Source organism: Strongylocentrotus purpuratus, unplaced genomic scaffold (genome assembly GCF_000002235.5).
Source record: "Strongylocentrotus purpuratus isolate Spur 01 unplaced genomic scaffold, Spur_5.0 spur5_scaffold_13, whole genome shotgun sequence".
Taxonomy (NCBI): Eukaryota; Metazoa; Echinodermata; class Echinoidea; order Camarodonta; family Strongylocentrotidae; genus Strongylocentrotus; species Strongylocentrotus purpuratus.
In genome coordinates this window covers 18,880,301-18,907,756 of record NW_022145598.1, presented here as the reverse complement: position 1 = coordinate 18,907,756, position 27,456 = coordinate 18,880,301, and the positions used below count along the sequence as shown (strand labels likewise).

The 27,456-nt window shown below is 38.7% G+C and overlaps 1 protein-coding gene across 1 annotated transcript in view; it reads right to left on the bottom strand.

Moving 5' to 3' along the window:
* Positions 1-149: 149 nt before the first annotated feature.
* Positions 150-27,456, bottom strand: part of LOC590529 (p21-activated protein kinase-interacting protein 1-like) — a 31,196-nt gene continuing 3,889 nt past the window's right edge. The window contains exons 5-9 of the mRNA XM_790129.4: positions 27,074-27,219; positions 2,714-2,823; positions 2,056-2,173; positions 1,021-1,165; positions 150-530 (exon numbers count right to left, since the gene is read on the bottom strand). Coding sequence (XP_795222.3) covers positions 487-530; positions 1,021-1,165; positions 2,056-2,173; positions 2,714-2,823; positions 27,074-27,219 — 563 coding nt within the window. The 3' untranslated portion in view covers positions 150-486. The remainder of the gene's footprint in view (positions 531-1,020; positions 1,166-2,055; positions 2,174-2,713; positions 2,824-27,073; positions 27,220-27,456) is intronic.

Sequence of the window (27,456 nt, the reverse complement as noted above, 5' to 3'; positions counted from 1 at the left end):
TTGAATTTAGTGTCGAGAGATATAAGTATAGTACAGACCCAATCACACCACCCAGTCAAATCCAAACTGACTAAAAAAACTAACCAATTCTCATTTTGGCCTGTTGTCTTCAGGCTTGTGTCAGTTTTGTTGGTAATTTTAATAACAATAATTTTATATCATTAGACAACATAATATCATTCTCCAAACAATACCACACATTCACATACATAACATTTAAAGGGTAAAAAAAGAGATTTTCATATTTAAAGGCCATCGTTTGAAGTCAACTTCTGAACACGCCAAATTTCTGGAATGTTTCGGTCTCGCCCACTCACAGAGCGCTTTCACCTTTATTTAGAGTGCAATGCTAGTTTTAAGACTAACCATATTTTGAACAGAAAATACCAGAATAGAACTAAATGGAACTAAACAAGTTATGCTTTGAATGGTCTTCCTTAAACTGACAAAAGATAATTCTAAATCTGGAGATCTGAGAGAAGTAGATCAAGGTTTGCTCTTCTTCTTCTTCTTCTTCACCACTGTGTCATCTGGAATATAAAGAACAGAAAAAACAAGATTTATTACTCGAAACACTATGTCATCTGAAATATAAAGAGTAGACTAAAACAAGATTGATCACTCATATTCAGCAGTTATAAGTAGTGCACAATGGGCAGGGCCATAAAAAAACTGGGAGTTCAAGGGAACCCCCCCCCCCCCCCCCCCCCCCCCCTCCCCCATTAAAAAAAGGTTTTTAAAAAATATGACAACAAAACAATTTCAGCAAATTTTTGGGGGTAGGGGTGAGGAGGGGGTTGGATGTACATTTTTGCACCAAAAATGAATATGAAAAATCAATTAACCCTTTTATTTATGTGAAAGCTTCTCCCCCTATATTGTAAGGCCTTGGGGTGTAGAGTTTGTCAGTGTGAATCAATTTTTGCTTAAAAGTATATAAATCCTATCTACAAGATACATGAAATATTCTATACATCTTTTGCAACAAGAAGTTCAGTAGAGTAAAATGCTGTTCCTCACCAGTTTTGCTTTCTGTGGAGCGCTTAGTGGTTTGCTGGGAAGTCTCTTTCTCTTCACTGACCACAGAGGGCGCTTGTCTCACAGCTAAGCATGTCAGTCTGGCTTTGGAATCCACCTCTGAGAGTAATACTGGAGAATCTGTGATCTGAGAGAAAATGAAGTCGTAAGATATATTCACAGTAGGCTTGCGGGTACACCATGTGTGAGAGAGAGAGAGAGGGTTGAGGAGTCCTGAAAAGTACTCTGACTCAGTAATCTTTCTTGGGGGTGTGTAGTCCTGAAAAGGACTTTTGTTATCTTTCTTAGCTTATAGTTCTAAGGAGAACTATAGCGCTTGGAGAGGATGAGTGGCTCGTAAGATATATTGTTCTGACAGGGGAGATCAAATCTTTCTACTGGGGTAATACTTGATATCCATCAAATAACTGTTTGAAAACAAATGATATCAAACAGATATTTAGAAGACTTGTCACTCTACTCGAGACAATGAGGAACAAAGTATTTCTGAATTTTGATGCTTATTAAATTCAATTTAAAAAGACCTCAAATTGGTGACATTGTTCATCTAATAAGAAATGTACTTCTAAATGTGAATGTTTGCCGTCTGCAAAATAATATTTGTGGATGGCTTGAAAAGGGGTCAAATTTGTGTGGGTCTCTGTGGGAAAAATTACACTTATTACAATGTTAAGTGACCAGTGACCTGACTTTTACATCAAAACAATTGCTCCATGCTTCAATTTGAGAAAAAAATATAGAGATAGGGTTGGATTGTAATAGGGTTTTAGGTTGGGATTAGGGTTAGGATTAGGTATAATGTTTGATCCAAGGTTGAAGTTCAGGATTTTGTTATTATTATAGAAAAATGAACATGGAGTAATCGTTGCAAAAATGTCATTGATTTAAAAAAAACCTAGAAAGATTGATGATCTGAAAAACTACCCGTCTTTCATTACAGTCGTGCATAAAGATTTTGATTACGATGTTGAGTGAGCATACACTGTACTGGGATCGTAAAACACATGTACTACACACCTTTTCTGTATCTATACACCATATCTTGAGAAAGCCATCACTAGATGCGGATAGAAGCCATTTCTCAGTCTGCTTTGATTTGCTTCCACGAGCATTGACACATTTCAGAGACTTGATTCTGCAGATGAAAAAGAGAGCCATACAAAAAACTTCATTTAGTGATTGCCTTCCTTCACAGTTCATATTTATACATGCACACTGTAGGCATTCTGTCTTCTCATTCCTTCTTTTCTTTCCTTCTCCTCCTCCTCCTCCTAATTATTATCATTCTTTTCTTCTTTTCTCTCTTATTTCTCTTCTTCTCCTTCTACTCCTCCTTAGTTTTCTCCTTCTTCTGGTTCTTCTTGTTCTTTTTGTTTCTTTCTTGTTCTTGTTCTCCTTTTCTTTATCCTCTTTCTCTTCTTCTTCTCCTGCTCCTTCTCTGCCCTTTTTTACTCCTCCTCCTTCTTATTCATCTTCCTCTTCATCATCATCATCATCATCATCATCATCATCATCATCATCATCATCATCATCATCATTATCATCATCATCATCATCATCATCATCATCATCATCATCATTTTCAATATCTACATGTTTGCAAAGAGACGATCATGACAGTAACATGCAGCATGGAGAACAAAAAAGATATATATCATATATATGATGTCCCCACCTCTTTTCATGTGCCTTGAATTCTGTTAGCTGTGATAGCTTAGTCTTCTTGTCATTCACTTTGAGGAGGGATATCATCTCCCCTTCACCAGCTGTGACCAATACTCTATCCTATAAATGAAATGAAAATTATAGAAGAGAATGGATACTTTTTAATAATAAGTTAAACCATGAAACCCCTTTCAAACTATTTTCTCATTCAAATATACACAGGATAACTTTATCACTTAAGATAAAGTTGAGGTTCTAAACATGCAATTGTATTGTGAAACTAGATGGAATTTTGACTGCGCGCAGTCGAAAATGATGCCTCCGCCCTAGAGCAATTTAAACAAGTTTGGAGTTTAAATCTCCGGTGGTTCTTGAGATATCATGATAACAATCTCAATGTATGGAATTTCATAAGTTGACCTCTGTGACCCTTGACCTTTGACCTACGTGCTCCAAAATCTAATCAGATTGTCTTCCTATGGTGATACACACTATCATTAAGTTTGAAGTTTAAATCTCCAGTGGTTCTTGAGATATTATGATATGGTGATACATACTATCATTAAGTTTGAAGTGAAAATTCTCCAGTGGTTCTTGAGATATCGCGATAACGATCTCAATGTATGGAATTTCATAAGTTGACCTCTGTGACCCTTGACCTTTGACCTACGTGCTCCAAAATCTAATCAGATTGTCTTCCTATGGTGATACACACTATCATTAAGTTTGAAGTTTAAATCTCCAGTGGTTCTTGAGATATTATGATAACAATCTCAATGTATGGAATTTCATTAGTTGACCTTTGTGACCCTTGACCTTTGACCTACGTACTCCAAAATCTAGTCAGATCGTCTTCCTATGGTGATACATACTATCCTTAAGTTTGAAGTTTTTACATCTCCAGTGGTTCTTGAGATATCATAACAATCTCAATGTATGGAATTTCATAAGTTGACCTCTATGACCCTTGACCTTTGACCTACGTGCTCCAAAATGTAATCAGATTGTTTTCCTATAGTGATACACACTATCACTAAGTTTGAAGTTTAAATCTCCAGTGGTTCTTGAGATATCATGATAACAATCTCAATGTATGGAATTTCATAAGTTGACCTCTGTGACCCTTGACCTTCGACATACGTGCTCCAAAATCTAAGCAGATCGTCTTCCTATGGTGATACATACTATCCCTAAGTTTGAAGTTTAAATCTCAAATGGTTCTTGAGATATCGCGCTAACAAACTCAATACAAGGAATTTCATAAGTTGACCTCTGTGACCTGTGACCTTTGACCTACGTACTCCAAAATCTAATCAGATCGTCTTCCTATGGTGATAAATACTATTCCCGAGTCTTAAGTTTAAATCTTAAATGGTTCTTGAGATATTGTGATAACGGTCAAACGGGACGGACGTACGGACGGACAACCCGAAAACATGATGCCTCCGGCACCACCTTCGGTGGCGGAGGCATAAAAATAATATTTTCCTCCAAAATGCTGAACCACCCCGGCCCTTACAATTTCGGCACGAAAGTTGTGATAATTCAAATTATCACAATATTTGCCACTACGCCCCTTTCAAAGGGATATGGGGGTCAAGATCCATCTAATAGCATGTAGGTACATTCATTGTGGAGAAACTAGCCTATTAAAAAAATATATATTTTCCTCCAAAATGCTGAACCACCCCGGCCCTTCTAATTTCGGCACGAAAGTTGTGATAATTCAAATTTTTACAATATTTGCCCCTTCGCCCCTTTCAAAGGGATATGGGGGTCAGGATCAATCAAATGGCATGTATGTACATTCATTGTGGGGAAACTAGCCTATTAAAAAAAATATATTTTCCTCCAAAATGCTGAACCACCCCGGCCCTTACCATTTCGGCCTGAAATTGGTGTTTATTCAAATTTTTACAATATTTGCCCCTTCGCCCCTTTCAAAGGGATATGGGGGTCAGGATCCATCTAATGGCATGTATGTACATTCATTGTGGGGAAACTAGCCTATTCAAAAAATATAATATTTTCCTCCAAAATGCTGAACCACCCCGGCCCTTACCATTTCGTCACAAAAGTTGTGATAATTCAAATTTTTACAATATTTGCCCCTACGCCCCTTTCAAAGGGATATGGGGGTCAGGATCCATCTAATGGCATGTATGGACATTCATTGTGGGGAAACTAACCTATTAAAAAAAATATAATATTTTCCTCCAAAATGCTGAACCACCCCGGCCCTTACCATTTCGGCCTGAAATTGGTGTTTATTCAAATTATCACAATATTTGCCCCTACGCCCCTTTCAAAGGGATTGGGGGTCAGGATCCATCTAATGGCATGTATGGACATTCATTGACGTGAAACTAACCTATTCAAAAAAAATAATATTTTCCTCCAAAATGCTGAACCACCCCGGACCTTCTAATTTCAGCCTGAAAGTTGTGATAATTCAAATTTTTACAATATTTGCCCCTACGCCCCTTCCAGAGGGATATGGGGGTCAGGATCCATCTAATGGCATGTATGTACATTCATTGTGGGGAAACTAGCCTATTCAAAAAATATAATATTTTCCTCCAAAATGCTGACCCACCCCGGCACTTACCATTTCGGCCTGAAATTGGTGTTTATTCAAATTATCACAATATTTGCCCCTACGCCCCTTTCAAAGGGATATGGGGGTCAAGATCCATCTAATGGCATGTATGGACATTCATTGTGGGGAAACTAATCTATTAAAAAAAATATATATTTTCCTCCAAAATGCTGAACCACCCCGGCCCTTACCATTTCGGCAAGAAAGTTGTGATAATTCAAATTTTTACAATATTTGCCCCTACGCCCCTTTCAAAGGGATATGGGGGTCAGGATCCATCTAATGGCATGTATGGACATTCATTGTGGGGAAACTAACCTATTAAAAAAAATATATATTTTCCTCCAAAATCCTCAAAACCACAACGGCCCTTACCATTTCGGCCCGAAAGTTGTGATAATTCAAATTTTTACAATATTTGCCCCTTCGCCCCTTTCAAAGGGATATTGGAGTCAGGATCAACCTAATGGCATGTATGTACATTCATTGTGGGGAAACTAACCTATTAAAAAAAAATATATATTTTCCTACAAAATCTTGAACCACCCCGGCCCTTACCATTTCGGCCTGAAATTGGTGTTTATTCAAATTATCACAATATTTGCCCCTACGCCCCTTTCAAAGGGATTGGGGGTCAGGATCCATCTAATGGCATGTATGGACATTCATTGTGGGGAAACTAACCTATTCAAAAAAAATAATATTTTCCTCCAAAATGCTGAACCACCCCGGCCCTTCTAATTTCGGCACGAAAGTTGTGATAATTTAAATTTTTACAATATTTGCCCCTTCGCCCCTTTCAAAGGGATATGGGGGTCAGGATCCATCTGATGGCATGTATGGACATTCATTGTGGGGAAACTAGCCTATTAAAAAAAAAAAATATTTTCCTCCAAAATGCTGAACCACCCCAGACCTTACCATTTCGGCAAGAAAATTGTGATAATTCAAATTTTTACAATATTTGCCCCTTCGCCCCTTTCAAAGGGATATGGGAGTCAGGATCAACCTAATGGCATGTATGTACATTCATTGTGGGGAAACTAACCTATTAAAAAATATATATATATTTTCCTCCAAAATCCTGAACCACCCCGGACATTACCATTTCGGCAAGAAAAATGTGATAATTCAAATTTTTACAATATTTGCCCCTTCGCCCCTTTCAAAGGGATATGGGAGTCAGGATCAACCTAATGGCATGTATGTACATTCATTGTGGGGAAACTAACCTATTAAAAAAATATATATATTTTCCTCCAAAATCCTGAACCACCCCGGCCCTTACCATTTCGGCCTGAAATTGGTGTTTATTCAAATTATCACAATATTTGCCCCTACGCCCCTTTCAAAGGGATTGGGGGTCAGGATCCATCTAATGGCATGTATGGACATCCATTGTGGGGAAACTAACCTATTCAAAAAAAATAATATTTTCCTCCAAAATGCTGAACCACCCCGGACCTTCTAATTTCAGCCTGAAAGTTGTGATAATTCAAATTTTTACAATATTTGCCCCTACGCCCCTTCCAGAGGGATATGGGGGTCAGGATCCATCTAATGGCATGTATGTACATTCATTGTGGGGAAACTAGCCTATTCAAAAAATATAATATTTTCCTCCAAAATGCTGACCCACCCCGGCACTTACCATTTCGGCCTGAAATTGGTGTTTATTCAAATTATCACAATATTTGCCCCTACGCCCCTTTCAAAGGGATATGGGGGTCAAGATCCATCTAATGGCATGTATGGACATTCATTGTGGGGAAACTAATCTATTAAAAAAAATATATATTTTCCTCCAAAATGCTGAACCACCCCGGCCCTTACCATTTCGGCAAGAAAGTTGTGATAATTCAAATTTTTACAATATTTGCCCCTACGCCCCTTTCAAAGGGATATGGGGGTCAGGATCCATCTAATGGCATGTATGGACATTCATTGTGGGGAAACTAACCTATTAAAAAAAATATATATTTTCCTCCAAAATCCTCAAAACCACAACGGCCCTTACCATTTCGGCCCGAAAGTTGTGATAATTCAAATTTTTACAATATTTGCCCCTTCGCCCCTTTCAAAGGGATATGGGAGTCAGGATCAACCTAATGGCATGTATGTACATTCATTGTGGGGAAACTAACCTATTAAAAAAAAATATATATTTTCCTACAAAATCTTGAACCACCCCGGCCCTTACCATTTCGGCCTGAAATTGGTGTTTATTCAAATTATCACAATATTTGCCCCTACGCCCCTTTCAAAGGGATTGGGGGTCAGGATCCATCTAATGGCATGTATGGACATTCATTGTGGGGAAACTAACCTATTCAAAAAAATAATATTTTCCTCCAAAATGCTGAACCACCCCGGCCCTTCTAATTTCGGCACGAAAGTTGTGATAATTTAAATTTTTACAATATTTGCCCCTTCGCCCCTTTCAAAGGGATATGGGGGTCAGGATCCATCTGATGGCATGTATGGACATTCATTGTGGGGAAACTAGCCTATTAAAAAAAAAAAATATTTTCCTCCAAAATGCTGAACCACCCCAGACCTTACCATTTCGGCAAGAAAATTGTGATAATTCAAATTTTTACAATATTTGCCCCTTCGCCCCTTTCAAAGGGATATGGGAGTCAGGATCAACCTAATGGCATGTATGTACATTCATTGTGGGGAAACTAACCTATTAAAAAAATATATATATATTTTCCTCCAAAATCCTGAACCACCCCGGACATTACCATTTCGGCAAGAAAAATGTGATAATTCAAATTTTTACAATATTTGCCCCTTCGCCCCTTTCAAAGGGATATGGGAGTCAGGATCAACCTAATGGCATGTATGTACATTCATTGTGGGGAAACTAACCTATTAAAAAAATATATATATTTTCCTCCAAAATCCTGAACCACCCCGGCCCTTACCATTTCGGCCTGAAATTGGTGATAATTCAAATTTTTACAATATTTGCCCCTTCGCCCCTTTCAAAGGGATATGGGAGTCAGGATCAACCTAATGGAATGTATGTACATTCATTGTGGGGAAACTAGCCTATTAAAAAAAAAAAATATTTTCCTCCAAAATGCTGAACCACCCCGGCCCTTACCATTTCGTCACAAAAGTTGTGATAATTCAAATTTTTACAATATTTGCCCCTACGCCCCTTTCAAAGGGATATGGGGGTCAGGATCCATCTAATGGCATGTATGGACATTCATTGTGGGGAAACTAGCCTATTAAAAAAAATATATATTTTCCTACAAAATGCTGAACCACCCCGGCCCTTACCATTTCGGCCCTAAAGTTGTGATAATTCAAATTTTTACAATATTTGCCCCTTCGCCCCTTACAAAGGGATATGGGGGTCAGGATCCATCTAATGGCATGTATGTACATTCATTGTGGGGAAACTAGCCTATTCAAAAAATATAATATTTTCCTCCAAAATGCTGAACCACCCTGGCCCTTACCATTTCGGCCTGAAATTGGTGTTTATTCAAATTATCACAATATTTGCCCCTACGCCCCTTTCAAAGGGATATGGGGGTCAAGATCCATCTAATGGCATGTATGGACATTCATTGTGGGGAAACTAATCTATTAAAAAAAAAATATATTTTCCTCCAAAATGCTGAACCACCCCGGCCCTTACCATTTCGGCAAGAAAGTTGTGATAATTCAAATTTTTACAATATTTGCCCCTACGCTCCTTTCAAAGGGATATAGGAGTCAGGATCAACCTAATGGCATGTATGTACATTCATTGTGGGGAAACTAACCTATTAAAAAAATATATATTTTCCTCCAAAATCTTGAACCACCCCGGCCCTTACCATTTCGGCCTGAAATTGGTGTTTATTCAAATTATCACAATATTTGCCCCTACGCCCCTTTCAAAGGGATTGGGGGTCAGGATCCATCTAATGGCATGTATGTACATTCATTGTGGGGAAACTAGCCTATTCAAAAAATATAATATTTTCCTCCAAAATGCTGAACCACCCCGGCCCTTACCATTTCGGCCTGAAATTGGTGTTTATTCAAATTATCACAATATTTGCCCCTACGCCCCTTTCAAAGGGATATGGGGGTCAAGATCCATCTAATGGCATGTATGGACATTCATTGTAAGGAAACTAATCTATTAAAAAAAATATATATTTTCCTCCAAAATGCTGAACCACACCGGCCCTTACCATTTTGGCAAGAAAGTTGTGATAATTCAAATTTTTACAATATTTGCCCCTACGCCCCTTTCAAAGGGATATGGGGGTCAGGATCCATCTAATAGCATGTATGGACATTCATTGTGGGGAAACTAACCTATTAAAAAAACTATATATTTTCCTCCAAAATCCTCAAAACCACAACGGCCCTTACCATTTCGGCCCGAAAGTTGTGATAATTCAAATTTTTACAATATTTGCCCCTTCGCCCCTTTCAAAGGGATATGGGAGTCAGGATCAACCTAATGGCATGTATGTACATTCATTGTGGGGAAACTAACCTATTAAAAAAAAATATATATTTTCCTCCAAAATCTTGAACCACCCCGGCCCTTACCATTTCGGCCTGAAATTGGTGTTTATTCAAATTATCACAATATTTGCCCCTACGCCCCTTTCAAAGGGATTGGAGGTCAGGATCCATCTAATGGCGTGTATGGACATCCATTGTGGGGAAACTAACCTATTCAAAAAATATAATATTTTCCTCCAAAATGCTGAACCACCCCGGCCCTTCTAATTTCAACACGAAAGTTGTGATAATTTAAATTTTTACAATATTTGCCCCTTCGCCCCTTTCAAAGGGATATGGGGGTCAGGATCCATCTGATGGCATGTATGGACATTCATTGTGGGGAAACTAGCCTATTAAAAAAAATATATATTTTCCTCCAAAATGCTGAACCACCCCGGACCTTACCATTTCGGCAAGAAAATTGTAATAATTCAAATTTTTACAATATTTGCCCCTTCGCCCCTTTCAAAGGGATATGGGAGTCAGGATCAACCTAATGGCATGTATGTACATTCATTGTGGGGAAACTAACCTATTAAAAAAATATATATATTTTCCTCCAAAATCCTGAACCACCCCGGACATTACCATTTCAGCAAGAAAAATGTGATAATTCAAATTTTTACAATATTTGGCCCTTCGCCCCTTTCAAAGGGATATGGGAGTCAGGATCAACCTAATGGAATGTATGTACATTCATTGTGGGGAAACTAGCCTATTAAAAAAAAAAAATATTTTCCTCCAAAATGCTGAACCACCCCGGCCCTTACCATTTCGGCAAGAAAGTTGTGATAATTCAAATTTTTACAATATTTGCCCCTACGCCCCTTTCAAAGGGATTGGGGGTCAGGATCCATCTAATGGCATGTATGGACATTCATTGTGGGGAAACTAACCTATTAAAAAAAATATATATTTTCCTCCAAAATCCTCAAAACCACAACGGCCCTTACCATTTCGGCCCGAAAGTTGTGATAATTCAAATTTTTACAATATTTGCCTCTTCGCCCCTTTCGAAGGGATATGGGAGTCAGGATCAACCTAATGGAATGTATGTACATTCATTGTGGGGAAACTAACCTATTAAAAAAATATATATATTTTCCTCCAAAATCTTGAACCACCCCGGCCCTTACCATTTCGGCCTGAAATTGGTGTTTATTCAAATTATCACAATATTTGCCCCTACGCCCCTTTCAAAGGGATTGGGGGTCAGGATCCATCTAATGGCATGTATGGACATCCATTGTGGGGAAACTAACCTATTCAAAAAATATAATATTTTCCTCCAAAATGCTGAACCACCCCGGCCCTTCTAATTTCGGCACGAAAGTTGTGATAATTTAAATTTTTACAATATTTGCCCCTTCGCCCCTTTCAAAGGGATATGGGGGTCAGGATCCATCTGATGGCATGTATGGACATTCATTGTGGGGAAACTAGCCTATTAAAAAAAAAATATATTTTCCTCCAAAATGCTGAACCACCCCGGACCTTACCATTTCGGCAAGAAAATTGTAATAATTCAAATTTTTACAATATTTGCCCCTTCGCCCCTTTCAAAGGGATATGGGAGTCAGGATCAACCTAATGGCATGTATGTACATTCATTGTGGGGAAACTAACCTATTAAAAAAATATATATATTTTCCTCCAAAATCCTGAACCACCCCGGACATTACCATTTCGGCAAGAAAAATGTGATAATTCAAATTTTTACAATATTTGGCCCTTCGCCCCTTTCAAAGGGATATGGGAGTCAGGATCAACCTAATGGAATGTATGTACATTCATTGTGGGGAAACTAGCCTATTAAAAAAAAAAAATATTTTCCTCCAAAATGCTGAACCACCCCGGCCCTTACCATTTCGGCAAGAAAGTTGTGATAATTCAAATTTTTACAATATTTGCCCCTACGCCCCTTTCAAAGGGATTGGGGGTCAGGATCCATCTAATGGCATGTATGGACATTCATTGTGGGGAAACTAACCTATTCAAAAAATATAATATTTTCCTCCAAAATGCTGAACCACCCTGGCCCTTACCATTTCGACAGGAAAGTTGTGATAATTCAAATTTTTACAATATTTGCCCCTACGCCCCTTTCAAAGGGATATGGGGGTCAAGATCCATCTAATGGCATGTATGGACATTCATTGTGGGGAAACTAACCTATTAAAAAAAAATAATATTTTCCTCCAAAATGCTGAACCACCCCGGCCCTTACCATTTCGTCCCGAAAGTTGTGATAATTCAAATTTTTACAATATTTGCCCCTTCGCCCCTTTCAAAGGGATATGGGAGTCAGGATCAACCTAATGGAATGTATGTACATTCATTGTGGGGAAACTAGCCTATTCAAAAAATATAATATTTTCCTCCAAAATGCTGAACCACCCCGGCCCTTACCATTTCGGCAGGAAAGTTGTGATGATTTAAATTTTTACAATATTTGCCCCTACGCCCCTTTCAAAGGGATATGGGGGTCAGGATCCATCTAATGGCATGTATGTACATTCATTGTGGGGAAACTAGCCTATTCAAAAAATATAATATTTTCCTCGAAAATGCTGAACCACCCCGGCCCTTACCATTTTCAGCCTGAAATTAGTGTTTATTCAAATTATCACAATATTTGCCCCTACGCCCCTTTCAAAGGGATATGGGGGTCAGGATCCATCTGATGGCATGTATGGACATTCATTGTGGGGAACCTAGCCTATTAAAAAAAATATATATTTTCCTCCAAAATGCTGAACCACCCCGGACCTTCTAATTTCGGCCTGAAAGTTGTGATAATTTAAATTTTTACAATATTTGCCCCTACGCCCCTTCCAGAGGGATATGGGGGACAGGATCCATCTAATGGCATGTATGTACATTCATTGTGGGGAAACTAGCCTATTCAAAAAATATAATATTTTCCTCCAAAATGCTGAACCACCCCGGCCCTTACCATTTCGGCCTGAAATTGGTGTTTATTCAAATTATCACAATATTTGCCCCTACGCCCCTTTCAAAGGGATATGGGGGTCAAGATCCATCTAATGGCATGTATGGACATTCATTGTGGGGAAACTAATCTATTAAAAAAAATATATATTTTCCTCCAAAATGCTGAACCACCCCGGCCCTTACCATTTCGGCCTGAAATTGGTGTTTATTCAAATTATCACAATATTTGCCCCTACGCCCCTTTCAAAGGGATTGGGGGTCAGGATCCATCTGATGGCATGTATGGACATTCATTGTGGGGAAACTAGCCTATTAAAAAAAATATATATTTTCCTCCAAAATGCTGAACCACCCCGGACCTTCTAATTTCAGCCTGAAAGTTGTGATAATTTAAATTTTTACAATATTTGCCCCTACGCCCCTTTCAAAGGGATATGGGGGTCAAGATCCCTCTAATGGTATGTAGGTACATTCATTGTGGGGAAACTAACCTATTAAAAAAAATATATATTTTCCTCCAAAATCCTGAACCACCCCGGCCCTTACCATTTCGGCCTGAAATTGGTGTTTATTCAAATTATCACAATATTTGCCCCTACGCCCCTTTCAAAGGGATATGGGGGTCAGGATCCATCTAATGGCATGTATGGACATTCATTGTGGGGAAACTAACCTATTCAAAAAAATAATATTTTCCTCCAAAATGCGGAACCACCCCGGCCCTTACCATTTCGGCCCGAAAGTTGTGATAATTCAAATTTTTACAATATTTGCCCCTTCGCCCCTTTCAAAGGGATATGGGAGTCAGGATCAACCTAATGGCATGTATGTACATTCATTGTGGGGAAACTAACCTATTAAAAAAAAAAAAATTTCCTCCAAAATGCTGAACCACCCCGGACCTTCTAATTTCGGCCCAAAAGTTGTGATAATTCAAATTTTTACAATATTTGCCCCTACGCCCCTTTCAAAGGGATATGGGGGTCAGGATCCATCTAATGGCATGTATGTACATTCATTGTGGGGAAACTAGCCTATTAAAAAAAATATATATTTTCCTCCAAAATGCTGAACCACCCCGGCCCTTCTAATTTCGGCACGAAAATTGTGATAATTCAAATTTTTACAATATTTGTTCCTTCGCCCCTTTCAAAGGGATATGGGGGTCAGGATCAATCTAATGGCATGTATGTACATTCATTGTGGGGAAACTAGCCTATTAAAAAAAATATATATTTTCCTCCAAAATGCTGAACCACCCCGGCCCTTACCATTTCGGCCCGAAAGTTGTGATAATTCAAATTTTTACAATATTTGCCCCTTCGCCCCTTTCAAAGGGATATGGGGGTCAGGATCCATCTAATGGCATGTATGTACATTCATTGTTGGGAAACTAGCCTATTAAAAAAATATAGTATTTTCCTCCAAAATGCTGAACCAACCCGGCCCTTACCATTTCGGCCCGAAAGTTGTGATAATTCAAATTTTTACAATATTTGCCCCTTCGCCCCTTTCAAAGGGATATGGGGGTCAGGATCCATCTAATGGCATGTATGTACATTCATTGTTGGGAAACTAGCCTATTCAAAAAATATAGTATTTTCCTCCAAAATGCTGAACCAACCCGGCCCTTACCATTTCGGCACGAAAGTTGTGATAATTCAAATTTTTACAATATTTGCCCCTACGCCCCTTTCAAAGGGATATGGGGGTCAGGATCCATCTAATGGCATGTATGGACATTCATTGTGGGGAAACTAGCCTATTAAAAAAATATATATTTTCCTCCAAAATGCTGAACCAACCCGTCCCTTACCATTTCGGCCTGAAATTGGTGTTTATTCAAATTATCACAATATTTGCCCCTACGCCCCTTTCAAAGGGATGTGGGGGTCAAGATCCATCAAATGGCATGTATGGACATTCATTGTTGGGAAACTAACCTATTAAAAAAAATATATATTTTCCTCCAAAATGCTGAACCACCCCGGCCCTTACCATTTCGGCCCGAAAGTTGTGATAATTCAAATTTTTACAATATTTGCCCCTACGCCCCTTCCAAAGGGATATGGGGGTAAGGATCCATCTAATGGCATGTATGTACATTAATTGTGGGGAAACTAGCCTATTAAAAAAAATATAGTATTTTCCTCCAAAATGCTGAACCACCCCGGCCCTTACCATTTCGGCCTGAGATTGGTGTTTATTCAAATTATTACAATATTTGCCCCTACGCCCCTTTCAAAGGGATATGGGGGTTAAGATCCATCTAATGGCATGTATGGACATTCATTGTGGGGAAACTAACCTATTAAAAAAAATATATATTTTCTTCCAAAATGCTGAACCACCCCGGACCTTCTAATTTCGGCACGAAAGTTGTGATAATTCAAATTTTTACAATATTTGCCCCTACGCCCCTTTCAAAGGGATATGGGGGTCAAGATCCCTCTAATGGTATGTAGGTACATTCATTGTGGGGAAACTAACCTATTGAAAAAAATATATATTTTCCTCCAAAATCCTGAACCACCCCGGCCCTTACCATTTCGGCCTGAAATTGGTGTTTATTCAAATTATCACAATATTTGCCCCTACGCCCCTTTCTTAGGGATATGGGGGTCAGGATCCATCTAATGGCATGTATGGACATTCATTGTGGGGAAACTAACCTATTCAAAAAAAATAATATTTTCCTCCAAAATGCGGAACCACCCCGGCCCTTACCATTTCGGCCCGAAAGTTGTGATAATTCAAATTTTTACAATATTTGCCCCTTCGCCCCTTTCAAAGGGATATGGGAGTCAGGATCAACCTAATGGCATGTATGTACATTCATTGTGGGGAAACTAACCTATTAAAAAAAAAAAATTTCCTCCAAAATGCTGAACCACCCCGGACCTTCTAATTTCGGCCCAAAAGTTGTGATAAATCAAATTTTTAAAATATTTGCCCCTACGCCCCTTTCAAAGGGATATGGGGGTCAGGATCCATCTAATGGCATGTATGGACATTCATTGTGGGGAAACTAGCCTATTAAAAAAAATATATATTTTCCTCCAAAATGCTGAACCACCCCGGCCCTTCTAATTTCGGCACGAAAATTGTGATAATTCAAATTTTTACAATATTTGTTCCTTCGCCCCTTTCAAAGGGATATGGGGGTCAGGATCAATCTAATGGCATGTATGTACATTCATTGTGGGGAAACTAGCCTATTAAAAAAAATATATATTTTCCTCCAAAATGCTGAACCACCCCGGCCCTTACCATTTCGGCCCGAAAGTTGTGATAATTCAAATTTTTACAATATTTGCCCCTTCGCCCCTTTCAAAGGGATATGGGGGTCAGGATCCATCTAATGGCATGTATGTACATTCATTGTTGGGAAACTAGCCTATTAAAAAAATATAGTATTTTCCTCCAAAATGCTGAACCAACCCGGCCCTTACCATTTCGGCACGAAAGTTGTGATAATTCAAATTTTTACAATATTTGCCCCTACGCCCCTTTCAAAGGGATATGGGGGTCAGGATCCATCTAATGGCATGTATGGACATTCATTGTGGGGAAACTAGCCTATTAAAAAAATATATATTTTCCTCCAAAATGCTGAACCAACCCGTCCCTTACCATTTCGGCCTGAAATTGGTGTTTATTCAAATTATCACAATATTTGCCCCTACGCCCCTTTCAAAGGGATGTGGGGGTCAAGATCCATCAAATGGCATGTATGGACATTCATTGTTGGGAAACTAACCTATTAAAAAAAATATATATTTTCCTCCAAAATGCTGAACCACCCCGGCCCTTACCATTTCGGCCCGAAAGTTGTGATAATTCAAATTTTTAAAATATTTGCCCCTACGCACCTTCCAAAGGGATATGGGGGTAAGGATCCATCTAATGGCATGTATGTACATTAATTGTGGGGAAACTAGCCTATTAAAAAAAATATAGTATTTTCCTCCAAAATGCTGAACCACCCCGGCCCTTACCATTTCGGCCTGAAATTGGTGTTTATTCAAATTATTACAATATTTGCCCCTACGCCCCTTTCAAAGGGATATGGGGGTTAAGATCCATCTAATGGCATGTATGGACATTCATTGTGGGGAAACTAACCTATTAAAAAAAATATATATTTTCTTCCAAAATGCTGAACCACCCCGGCCTTTACCATTTCGGCACGAAAGTTGTGATAATTCAAATTTTTACAATATTTGCCCCTTCGCCCCTTTCAAAGGGATATGGGAGTCAGGATCAACCTAATGACATGTATGTACATTCATTGTGGGGAAACTAACCTATTAAAAAAAATATATATTTTCCTCCAAAATCCTGAACCACCCCGGACCTTCTAATTTCGGCCCGAAAGTTGTGATAATTCAAATTTTTACAATATTTGCCCCTACGCCCCTTTCAAAGGGATATGGGGGTCAGGATCCATCTAATGGCATGTATGTACATTCATTGTGGGGAAACTATCCTATTAAAAAAAATATATATTTTCCTCCAAAATGCTGAACCACCCCGGCCCTTCTAATTTCGGCACGAAAATTGTGATAATTCAAATTTTTACAATATTTGTTCCTTCCCCCCTTTCAAAGGGATATGGGGGTCAGGATCCATCTAATGGCATGTATGTACATTCATTGTGGGGAAACTAACCTATTAAAAAAAATATATATTTTCCTCCAAAATCCTGAACCACCCCGGCCTTTACCATTTCGGCACGAAAGTTGTGATAATTCAAATTTTTACAATATTTGCCCCTTCGCCCCTTTCAAAGGGATATGGGAGTCAGGATCAACCTAATGACATGTATGTACATTCATTGTGGGGAAACTAACCTATTAAAAAAAATATATATTTTCCTCCAAAATCCTGAACCACCCCGGACCTTCTAATTTCGGCCCGAAAGATGTGATAATTCAAATTTTTACAATATTTGCCCCTACGCCCCTTTCAAAGGGATATGGGGGTCAGGATCCATCTAATGGCATGTATGTACATTCATTGTGGGGAAACTAGCCTATTAAAAAAAATATATATTTTCCTCCAAAATGCTGAACCACCCCGGCCCTTCTAATTTCGGCACGAAAATTGTGATAATTCAAATTTTTACAATATTTGTTCCTTCGCCCCTTTCAAAGGGATATGGGGGTCAGGATCAATCTAATGGCATGTATGTACATTCATTGTGGGGAAACTAGCCTATTAAAAAAAATATATATTTTCCTCCAAAATGCTGAACCACCCCGGCCCTTACCATTTCGGCCCGAAAGTTGTGATAATTCAAATTTTTACAATATTTGCCCCTTCGCCCCTTTCAAAGGGATATGGGGGTCAGGATCCATCTAATGGCATTTATGTTCATTCATTGTGGGGAAACTAGCCTATTAAAAAAAATATATATTTTCCTCCAAAATGCTGAACCACCCCGGCCCTTACCATTTCGGCCCGAAAGTTGTGATAATTCAAATTTTTACAATATTTGCCCCTTCGCCCCTTTCAAAGGGATATGGGGGTCAGGATCCATCTAATGGCATGTATGTACATTCATTGTTGGGAAACTAGCCTATTAAAAAAATATATATTTTCCTCCAAAATGCTGAACCAACCCGTCCCTTACCATTTCGGCCTGAAATTGGTGTTTATTCAAATTATCACAATATTTGCCCCTACGCCCCTTTCAAAGGGATGTGGGGGTCAAGATCCATCAAATGGCATGTATGGACATTCATTGTTGGGAAACTAACCTATTAAAAAAAATATATATTTTCCTCCAAAATGCTGAACCACCCCGGCCCTTACCATTTCGGCCCGAAAGTTGTGATAATTCAAATTTTTACAATATTTGCCCCTACGCCCCTTCCAAAGGGATATGGGGGTAAGGATCCATCTAATGGCATGTATGTACATTAATTGTGGGGAAACTAGCCTATTAAAAAAAATATAGTATTTTCCTCCAAAATGCTGAACCACCCCGGCCCTTACCATTTCGGCCTGAAATTGGTGTTTATTCAAATTATTACAATATTTGCCCCTACGCCCCTTTCAAAGGGATATGGGGGTTAAGATCCATCTAATGGCATGTATGGACATTCATTGTGGGGAAACTAACCTATTAAAAAAAATATATATTTTCTTCCAAAATGCTGAACCACCCCGGACCTTCTAATTTCGGCACGAAAGTTGTGATAATTCAAATTTTTACAATATTTGCCCCTACGCCCCTTTCAAAGGGATATGGGGGTCAAGATCCCTCTAATGGTATGTAGGTACATTCATTGTGGGGAAACTAACCTATTAAAAAAAATATATATTTTCCTCCAAAATCCTGAACCACCCCGGCCCTTACCATTTCGGCCTGAAATTGGTGTTTATTCAAATTATCACAATATTTGCCCCTACGCCCCTTTCAAAGGGATATGGGGGTCAGGATCCATCTAATGGCATGTATGGACATTCATTGTGGGGAAACTAACCTATTCAAAAAAAATAATATTTTCCTCCAAAATGCGGAACCACCCCGGCCCTTACCATTTCGGCCCGAAAGTTGTGATAATTCAAATTTTTACAATATTTGCCCCTTCGCCCCTTTCAAAGGGATATGGGAGTCAGGATCAACCTAATGGCATGTATGTACATTCATTGTGGGGAAACTAACCTATTAAAAAAAAAAAAATTTCCTCCAAAATGCTGAACCACCCCGGACCTTCTAATTTCGGCCCAAAAGTTGTGATAATTCAAATTTTTACAATATTTGCCCCTACGCCCCTTTCAAAGGGATATGGGGGTCAGGATCCATCTAATGGCATGTATGTACATTCATTGTGGGGAAACTAGCCTATTAAAAAAAATATATATTTTCCTCCAAAATGCTGAACCACCCCGGCCCTTCTAATTTCGGCACGAAAATTGTGATAATTCAAATTTTTACAATATTTGTTCCTTCGCCCCTTTCAAAGGGATATGGGGGTCAGGATCAATCTAATGGCATGTATGTACATTCATTGTGGGGAAACTAGCCTATTAAAAAAAATATATATTTTCCTCCAAAATGCTGAACCACCCCGGCCCTTACCATTTCGGCCCGAAAGTTGTGATAATTCAAATTTTTACAATATTTGCCCCTTCGCCCCTTTCAAAGGGATATGGGGGTCAGGATCCATCTAATGGCATGTATGTACATTCATTGTTGGGAAACTAGCCTATTCAAAAAATATAGTATTTTCCTCCAAAATGCTGAACCAACCCGGCCCTTACCATTTCGGCACGAAAGTTGTGATAATTCAAATTTTTACAATATTTGCCCCTACGCCCCTTTCAAAGGGATATGGGGGTCAGGATCCATCTAATGGCATGTATGGACATTCATTGTGGGGAAACTAGCCTATTAAAAAAATATATATTTTCCTCCAAAATGCTGAACCAACCCGTCCCTTACCATTTCGGCCTGAAATTGGTGTTTATTCAAATTATCACAATATTTGCCCCTACGCCCCTTTCAAAGGGATGTGGGGGTCAAGATCCATCAAATGGCATGTATGGACATTCATTGTTGGGAAACTAACCTATTAAAAAAAATATATATTTTCCTCCAAAATGCTGAACCAACCCGGCCCTTACCATTTCGGCCCGAAAGTTGTGATAATTCAAATTTTTAAAATATTTGCCCCTACGCACCTTCCAAAGGGATATGGGGGTAAGGATCCATCTAATGGCATGTATGTACATTAATTGTGGGGAAACTAGCCTATTAAAAAAAATATAGTATTTTCCTCCAAAATGCTGAACCACCCCGGCCCTTACCATTTCGGCCTGAAATTGGTGTTTATTCAAATTATTACAATATTTGCCCCTACGCCCCTTTCAAAGGGATATGGGGGTTAAGATCCATCTAATGGCATGTATGGACATTCATTGTGGGGAAACTAACCTATTAAAAAAAATATATATTTTCTTCCAAAATGCTGAACCACCCCGGCCTTTACCATTTCGGCACGAAAGTTGTGATAATTCAAATTTTTACAATATTTGCCCCTTCGCCCCTTTCAAAGGGATATGGGAGTCAGGATCAACCTAATGACATGTATGTACATTCATTGTGGGGAAACTAACCTATTAAAAAAAATATATATTTTCCTCCAAAATCCTGAACCACCCCGGACCTTCTAATTTCGGCCCGAAAGTTGTGATAATTCAAATTTTTACAATATTTGCCCCTACGCCCCTTTCAAAGGGATATGGGGGTCAGGATCCATCTAATGGCATGTATGTACATTCATTGTGGGGAAACTATCCTATTAAAAAAAATATATATTTTCCTCCAAAATGCTGAACCACCCCGGCCCTTCTAATTTCGGCACGAAAATTGTGATAATTCAAATTTTTACAATATTTGTTCCTTCGCCCCTTTCAAAGGGATATGGGGGTCAGGATCAATCTAATGGCATGTATGTACATTCATTGTGGGGAAACTAGCCTATTAAAAAAAATATATATTTTCCTCCAAAATGCTGAACCACCCCGGCCCTTACCATTTCGGCCCGAAAGTTGTGATAATTCAAATTTTTACAATATTTGCCCCTTCGCCCCTTTCAAAGGGATATGGGGGTCAGGATCCATGTAATGGCATGTATGTACATTCATTGTTGGGAAACTAGCCTATTCAAAAAATATAGTATTTTCCTCCAAAATGCTGAACCAACCCGGCCCTTACCATTTCGGCACGAAAGTTGTGATAATTCAAATTTTTACAATATTTGCCCCTACGCCCCTTTCAAAGGGATATGGGGGTCAGGATCCATCTAATGGCATGTATGGACATTCATTGTGGGGAAACTAGCCTATTAAAAAAATATATATTTTCCTCCAAAATGCTGAACCACCCCGGCCCTTACCATTTCGGCCTGAAATTGGTGTTTATTCAAATTATCACAATATTTGCCCCTACGCCCCTTTCAAAGGGATATGGGGGTTAAGATCCATCTAATGGCATGTATGGACATTCATTGTGGGGAAACTAACCTATTAAAAAAAATATATATTTTCTTCCAAAATGCTGAACCACCCCGGCCCTTACCATTTCGGCACGAAAGTTGTGATAATTCAAATTTTTACAATATTTGCCCCTTCGCCCCTTTCAAAGGGATATGGGAGTCAGGATCAACCTAATGACATGTATGTACATTCATTGTGGGGAAACTAACCTATTAAAAAAAATATATATTTTCCTCCAAAATCCTGAACCACCCCGGACCTTCTAATTTCGGCCCGAAAGTTGTGATAATTCAAATTTTTACAATATTTGCCCCTACGCCCCTTTCAAAGGGATATGGGGGTCAGGATCCATCTAATGGCATGTATGTACATTCATTGTGGGGAAACTAGCCTATTAAAAAAAATATATATTTTCCTCCAAAATGCTGAACCACCCCGGCCCTTCTAATTTCGGCACGAAAATTGTGATAATTCAAATTTTTACAATATTTGTTCCTTCGCCCCTTTCAAAGGGATATGGGGGTCAGGATCAATCTAATGGCATGTATGTACATTCATTGTGGGGAAACTAGCCTATTAAAAAAAATATATATTTTCCTCCAAAATGCTGAACCACCCCGGCCCTTACCATTTCGGCCTGAAATTGGTGTTTATTCAAATTATCACAATATTTGCCCCTACGCCCCTTTCAAAGGGATATGGGGGTCAAGATCCATCTAATGGCATGTATGGACATTCATTGTGGGGAAACTAACCTATTAAACGAAAAATATATTTTCCTCCAAAATGCTGAACCACCCCGGCCCTTACCATTTCGGCCTGAAATTGGTGTTTATTCAAATTATCACAATATTTGCCCCTACGCCCCTTTCAAAGGGATATGGGAGTCAGGATCAACCTAATGGAATGTATGTACATTCATTGTGGGGAAACTAGCCTATTAAAAAAAATATATATTTTCCTCCAAAATGCTGAACCACCCCGGCCCTTACAATTTCGGCACGAAAGTTATGATAATTCAAATTTATGAATACAATATTTGCCCCTTCGCCCCTTTCAAAGGGATATGGGAGTCAGGATCAACCTAATGACATGTATGTACATTCATTGTGGGGAAACTAACCTATTAAAAAAATATATATTTTCCTCCAAAATCCTGAACCACCCCGGACCTTCTAATTTCGGCCCGAAAGTTGTGATAATTCAAATTTTTACAATATTTGCCCCTACGCCCCTTTCAAAGGGATATGGGGGTCAGGATCCATCTAATGGCATGTATGTACATTCATTGTGGGGAAACTAGCCTATTAAAAAAAATATATATTTTCCTCCAAAATGCTGAACCACCCCGGCCCTTCTAATTTCGGCACGTAAATTGTGATAATTCAAATTTTTACAATATTTGTTCCTTCGCCCCTTTCAAAGGGATATGGGGGTCAGGATCCATCTAATGGCATGTATGTACATTCATTGTGGGGAAACTAGCCTATTCAAAAAATATAATATTTTCCTCCAAAATGCTGAACCACCCCGGCCCTTACCATTTCGGCACGAAAGTTGTGATAATTCAAATTTTTACAATATTTGCCCCTACGCCCCCCCTTTCAAAGGGATATGGGGGTCAGGATCCATCTAATGGCATGTATGTACATTCATTGTGGGGAAACTAGCCTATTAAAAAACTAGATGGAATTTCGACTGCGCGCAGTCGAAAATGATGCCTCCGCCATAGAGCAATTTAAACAAGTTTGGAGTTTAAATCTCCAGTGGTTCTTGAGATATCATGATAACAATCTCAATGTATGGAATTTCATAAGTTGACCTCTGTGACCCTTGACCTTTGACCTACGTGCTCCAAAATCTAATCAGATTGTCTTCCTATGGTGATACACACTATCATTAAGTTTGAAGTTTAAATCTCCAGTGGTTCTTGAGATATTATGATATGGTGATACATACTATCATTAAGTTTGAAGTGAAAATTCTCCAGTGGTTCTTGAGATATCGCGATAACGATCTCAATGTATGGAATTTCATAAGTTGACCTCTGTGACCCTTGACCTTTGACCTACGTGCTCCAAAATCTAATCAGATTGTCTTCCTATGGTGATACACACTATCATTAAGTTTGAAGTTTAAATCTCCAGTGGTTCTTGAGATATTATGATAACAATCTCAATGTATGGAATTTCATAAGTTGACCTCTGTGACCCTTGAACTTTGACCTACGTGCTCCAAAATCTAATCAGATCGTCTTCCTATGGTGATACATACTATCCTTAAGTTTGAAGTTTAAATCTCAAATGGTTCTTGAGATATCGCGCTAACAAACTCAATACAAGGAATTTCATAAGTTGACCTCTGTGACCTGTGACCTTTGACCTACGTACTCCAAAATCTAATCAGATCGTCTTCCTATGGTGATAAATACTATTCCCGAGTCTTAAGTTTAAATCTTAAATGGTTCTTGAGATATTGTGATAACGGTCAAACGGGACGGACGTACGGACGGACGTACGGACGGACAACCCGAAAACATGATGCCTCCGGCACCACCTTCGGTGGCGGAGGCATAAAAACGGTGTGGAATCAATCAGAAAAGGTTGATCATCTAGCATAAGTATTGATGTGTACTGCAAGGTTCTGGAATCATCAAAATGATAAGAAGTTTGGCCCAGTCTTGGTAAAGTTACAAGCACTGTACACAGTAAGATGTATATGGGGCTACACAAACATGTTGCATAAAAGTCCATCCTGATTTTTATGTTGTTACATGTCATATTTAGAATATGAAAGCATTTGAATAGCCATGCTTTTCAGGGAACATTTTTATCTGATGTTCTCTCACACTTGCAAAATAACAATGATAATTCTCCCAAATTATTTTTCACCTATTCCCAGAACTCAACCTTCTCTATTTAAAATATGAGGCAATGATAATTATAATAGCTTCTTGTATATGACTAATGTCTGTCATGCCGTGACACCCCTGGCCCTCCTACATTATTACTATTATCCCAGGTCAAATACGCAGCGTTCCAGCACATTGGGTCCCCTAACACCTGGGTGGAGAGTGGCAAAACGTGGATTAGCGTCTTGGCAAAATGTGGATTAGCGTCTTGCCACAATACATTCATACTGTGCTCATCATTTGAAAGTCAATCGAATGAACCACTCACTCTACTACTACAACACCTCCACTTATACCTATAGCAGAGCTGCCAACCTTGTGCGACCAAAAAAAGGAATCATGATGGCAAAAAACAGGAATTTCAAGCAAAACTAGATGGAATTTTGACTGCGCGCAGTCGAAAATGATGCCTCCGCCATAGAGCAATTTAAACAAGTTTGGAGTTTAAATCTCCAGTGGTTCTTGAGATATCATGATAACAATCTCAATGTATGGAATTTCATAAGTTGACCTCTGTGACCCTTGACCTTTGACCTACGTGCTCCAAAATCTAATCAGATTGTCTTCCTATGGTGATACACACTATCATTAAGTTTGAAGTTTAAATCTCCAGTGGCTCTTGAGATATTATGATATGGTGATACATACTATCATTAAGTTTGAAGTGAAAATTCTCCAGTGGTTCTTGAGATATCGCGATAACGATCTCAATGTATGGAATTTCATAAGTTGACCTCTGTGACCCTTGACCTTTGACCTACGTGCTCCAAAATCTAATCAGATTGTCTTCCTATGGTGATACACACTATCATTAAGTTTGAAGTTTAAATCTCCAGTGGTTCTTGAGATATTATGATAACAATCTCAATGTATGGAATTTCATAAGTTGACCTCTGTGACCCTTGACCTTTGACCTACGTGCTCCAAAATGTAATCAGATTGTTTTCCTATGGTGATACATACTATCCTTAAGTTTGAAGTTTTTACATCTCCAGTGGTTCTTGAGATATTATGATAACAATCTCAATGTATGGAATTTCATAAGTTGACCTCTATGACCCTTGACCTTTGACCTACGTGCTCCAAAATGTAATCAGATTGTTTGCCTATAGTGATACACACTATCACTAAGTTTGAAGTTTAAATCTCCAGTGGTTCTTGAGATATCATGATAACAATCTCAATGTATGGAATTTCATAAGTTGACCTCTGTGACCCTTGACCTTTGACATACGTGCTCCAAAATCTAATCAGATCGTCTTCCTATGGTGATACATACTATCCTTAAGTTTGAAGTTTAAATCTCAAATGGTTCTTGAGATATCGCGCTAACAAACTCAATACAAGGAATTTCATAAGTTGACCTCTGTGACCTGTGACCTTTGACCTACGTACTCCAAAATCTAATCAGATCGTCTTCCTATGGTGATAAATACTATTCCCGAGTCTTAAGTTTAAATCTTAAATGGTTCTTGAGATATTGTGATAACGGTCAAACGGGACGGACGTACGGACGTACGGACGGACAACCCGAAAACATGATGCCTCCGGCACCACCTTCGGTGGCGGAGGCATAAAAAAGGAATTCATAAAAACGAAACTTACAATCACGAGCGACACACTCCTAATGCAGAAATGTTCATTCTTCATGCTGTTTTTCCATACAAGCAGGTTTTTTTGTTTTGGTTATTTTGGTATTATCGGCATTTCATTCTTTTTAAGAATATTTTTCTCTTCAAGTATGTTTTAAAATTAGTTTTCTATTGAATTTGTGATCAAATCACCATTTTAGGGCAGTTGTTCGACGTGTGGTATGTAAAAAAAAAAAAAAAAAGTATTTTATAGAGAAAAAACGTAATACCATAATTTGGTGGAAAAAACGGAGTAATTCCGGCAAAAACGGAATGGTTGGCAGCTCTGCTATAGAAGTAAAGGGATAAGCTCATATGTTTTATTGGATCAGTCTGTCTGGAAACAACTGCCCTGGTCCCATAAAATCTTTGCTGAAGACTCATTCACATAAATCAGTGAGACAGGAACTGTAACACCAATATCTGATATCATTTTCAACATAAACTTCAGGGCCCGTCTTATTAAAAGAGTTACGATTGATCCAAATCAAATCAATGGTAAGTTCTCCAATCAATCGCAAGTTTGCAGTCTCCTATCTCTTATGTACATAGTTGTGATTGATATCAATCGCATATAAGTTGCGATTGTTGATATTAACTCTTTATAAGACGGGGCCCAGGAGATCAATTTGGGAAGTATCTTAGGTTCTAGTATCATTGCTCATTACGTGAGACTAGTCTTTTACAGAGGTTTACATTTATAGTTTTTGTTTCATCTTATAAATATGGCCTACTTACTGTTAGGAAACATGCAGAGAGTATCTTGACATTGCTTTTGTACGAGCAGCAGACGGTAGCAGTAGTGATGTCATAGATCTCCACAAGGTCGTTAGTGATGACCGCATAGAGCTGACCATCGGGTGACCATAGAACGATGTCTGAAACTGAAAGAATAACGCACACAAAGTCTGAAAGTGAATCACTATAGAGTTGTGGTAATAGTGGCGATGTGCATTTTCGCTTGAAATATACATTCAGAAATGATGAAAAATGAAGTGCACTGAACCTAAAACCTCACTTTTTTCTTTTTTTTTGGCTCTCGAAAATTTGAAAATTTGTACCCCCCCCCCCCTTGAGCACCAGGGGGGGGGGGGCCCATCTCCCCAAAAAGGTAAAATTAA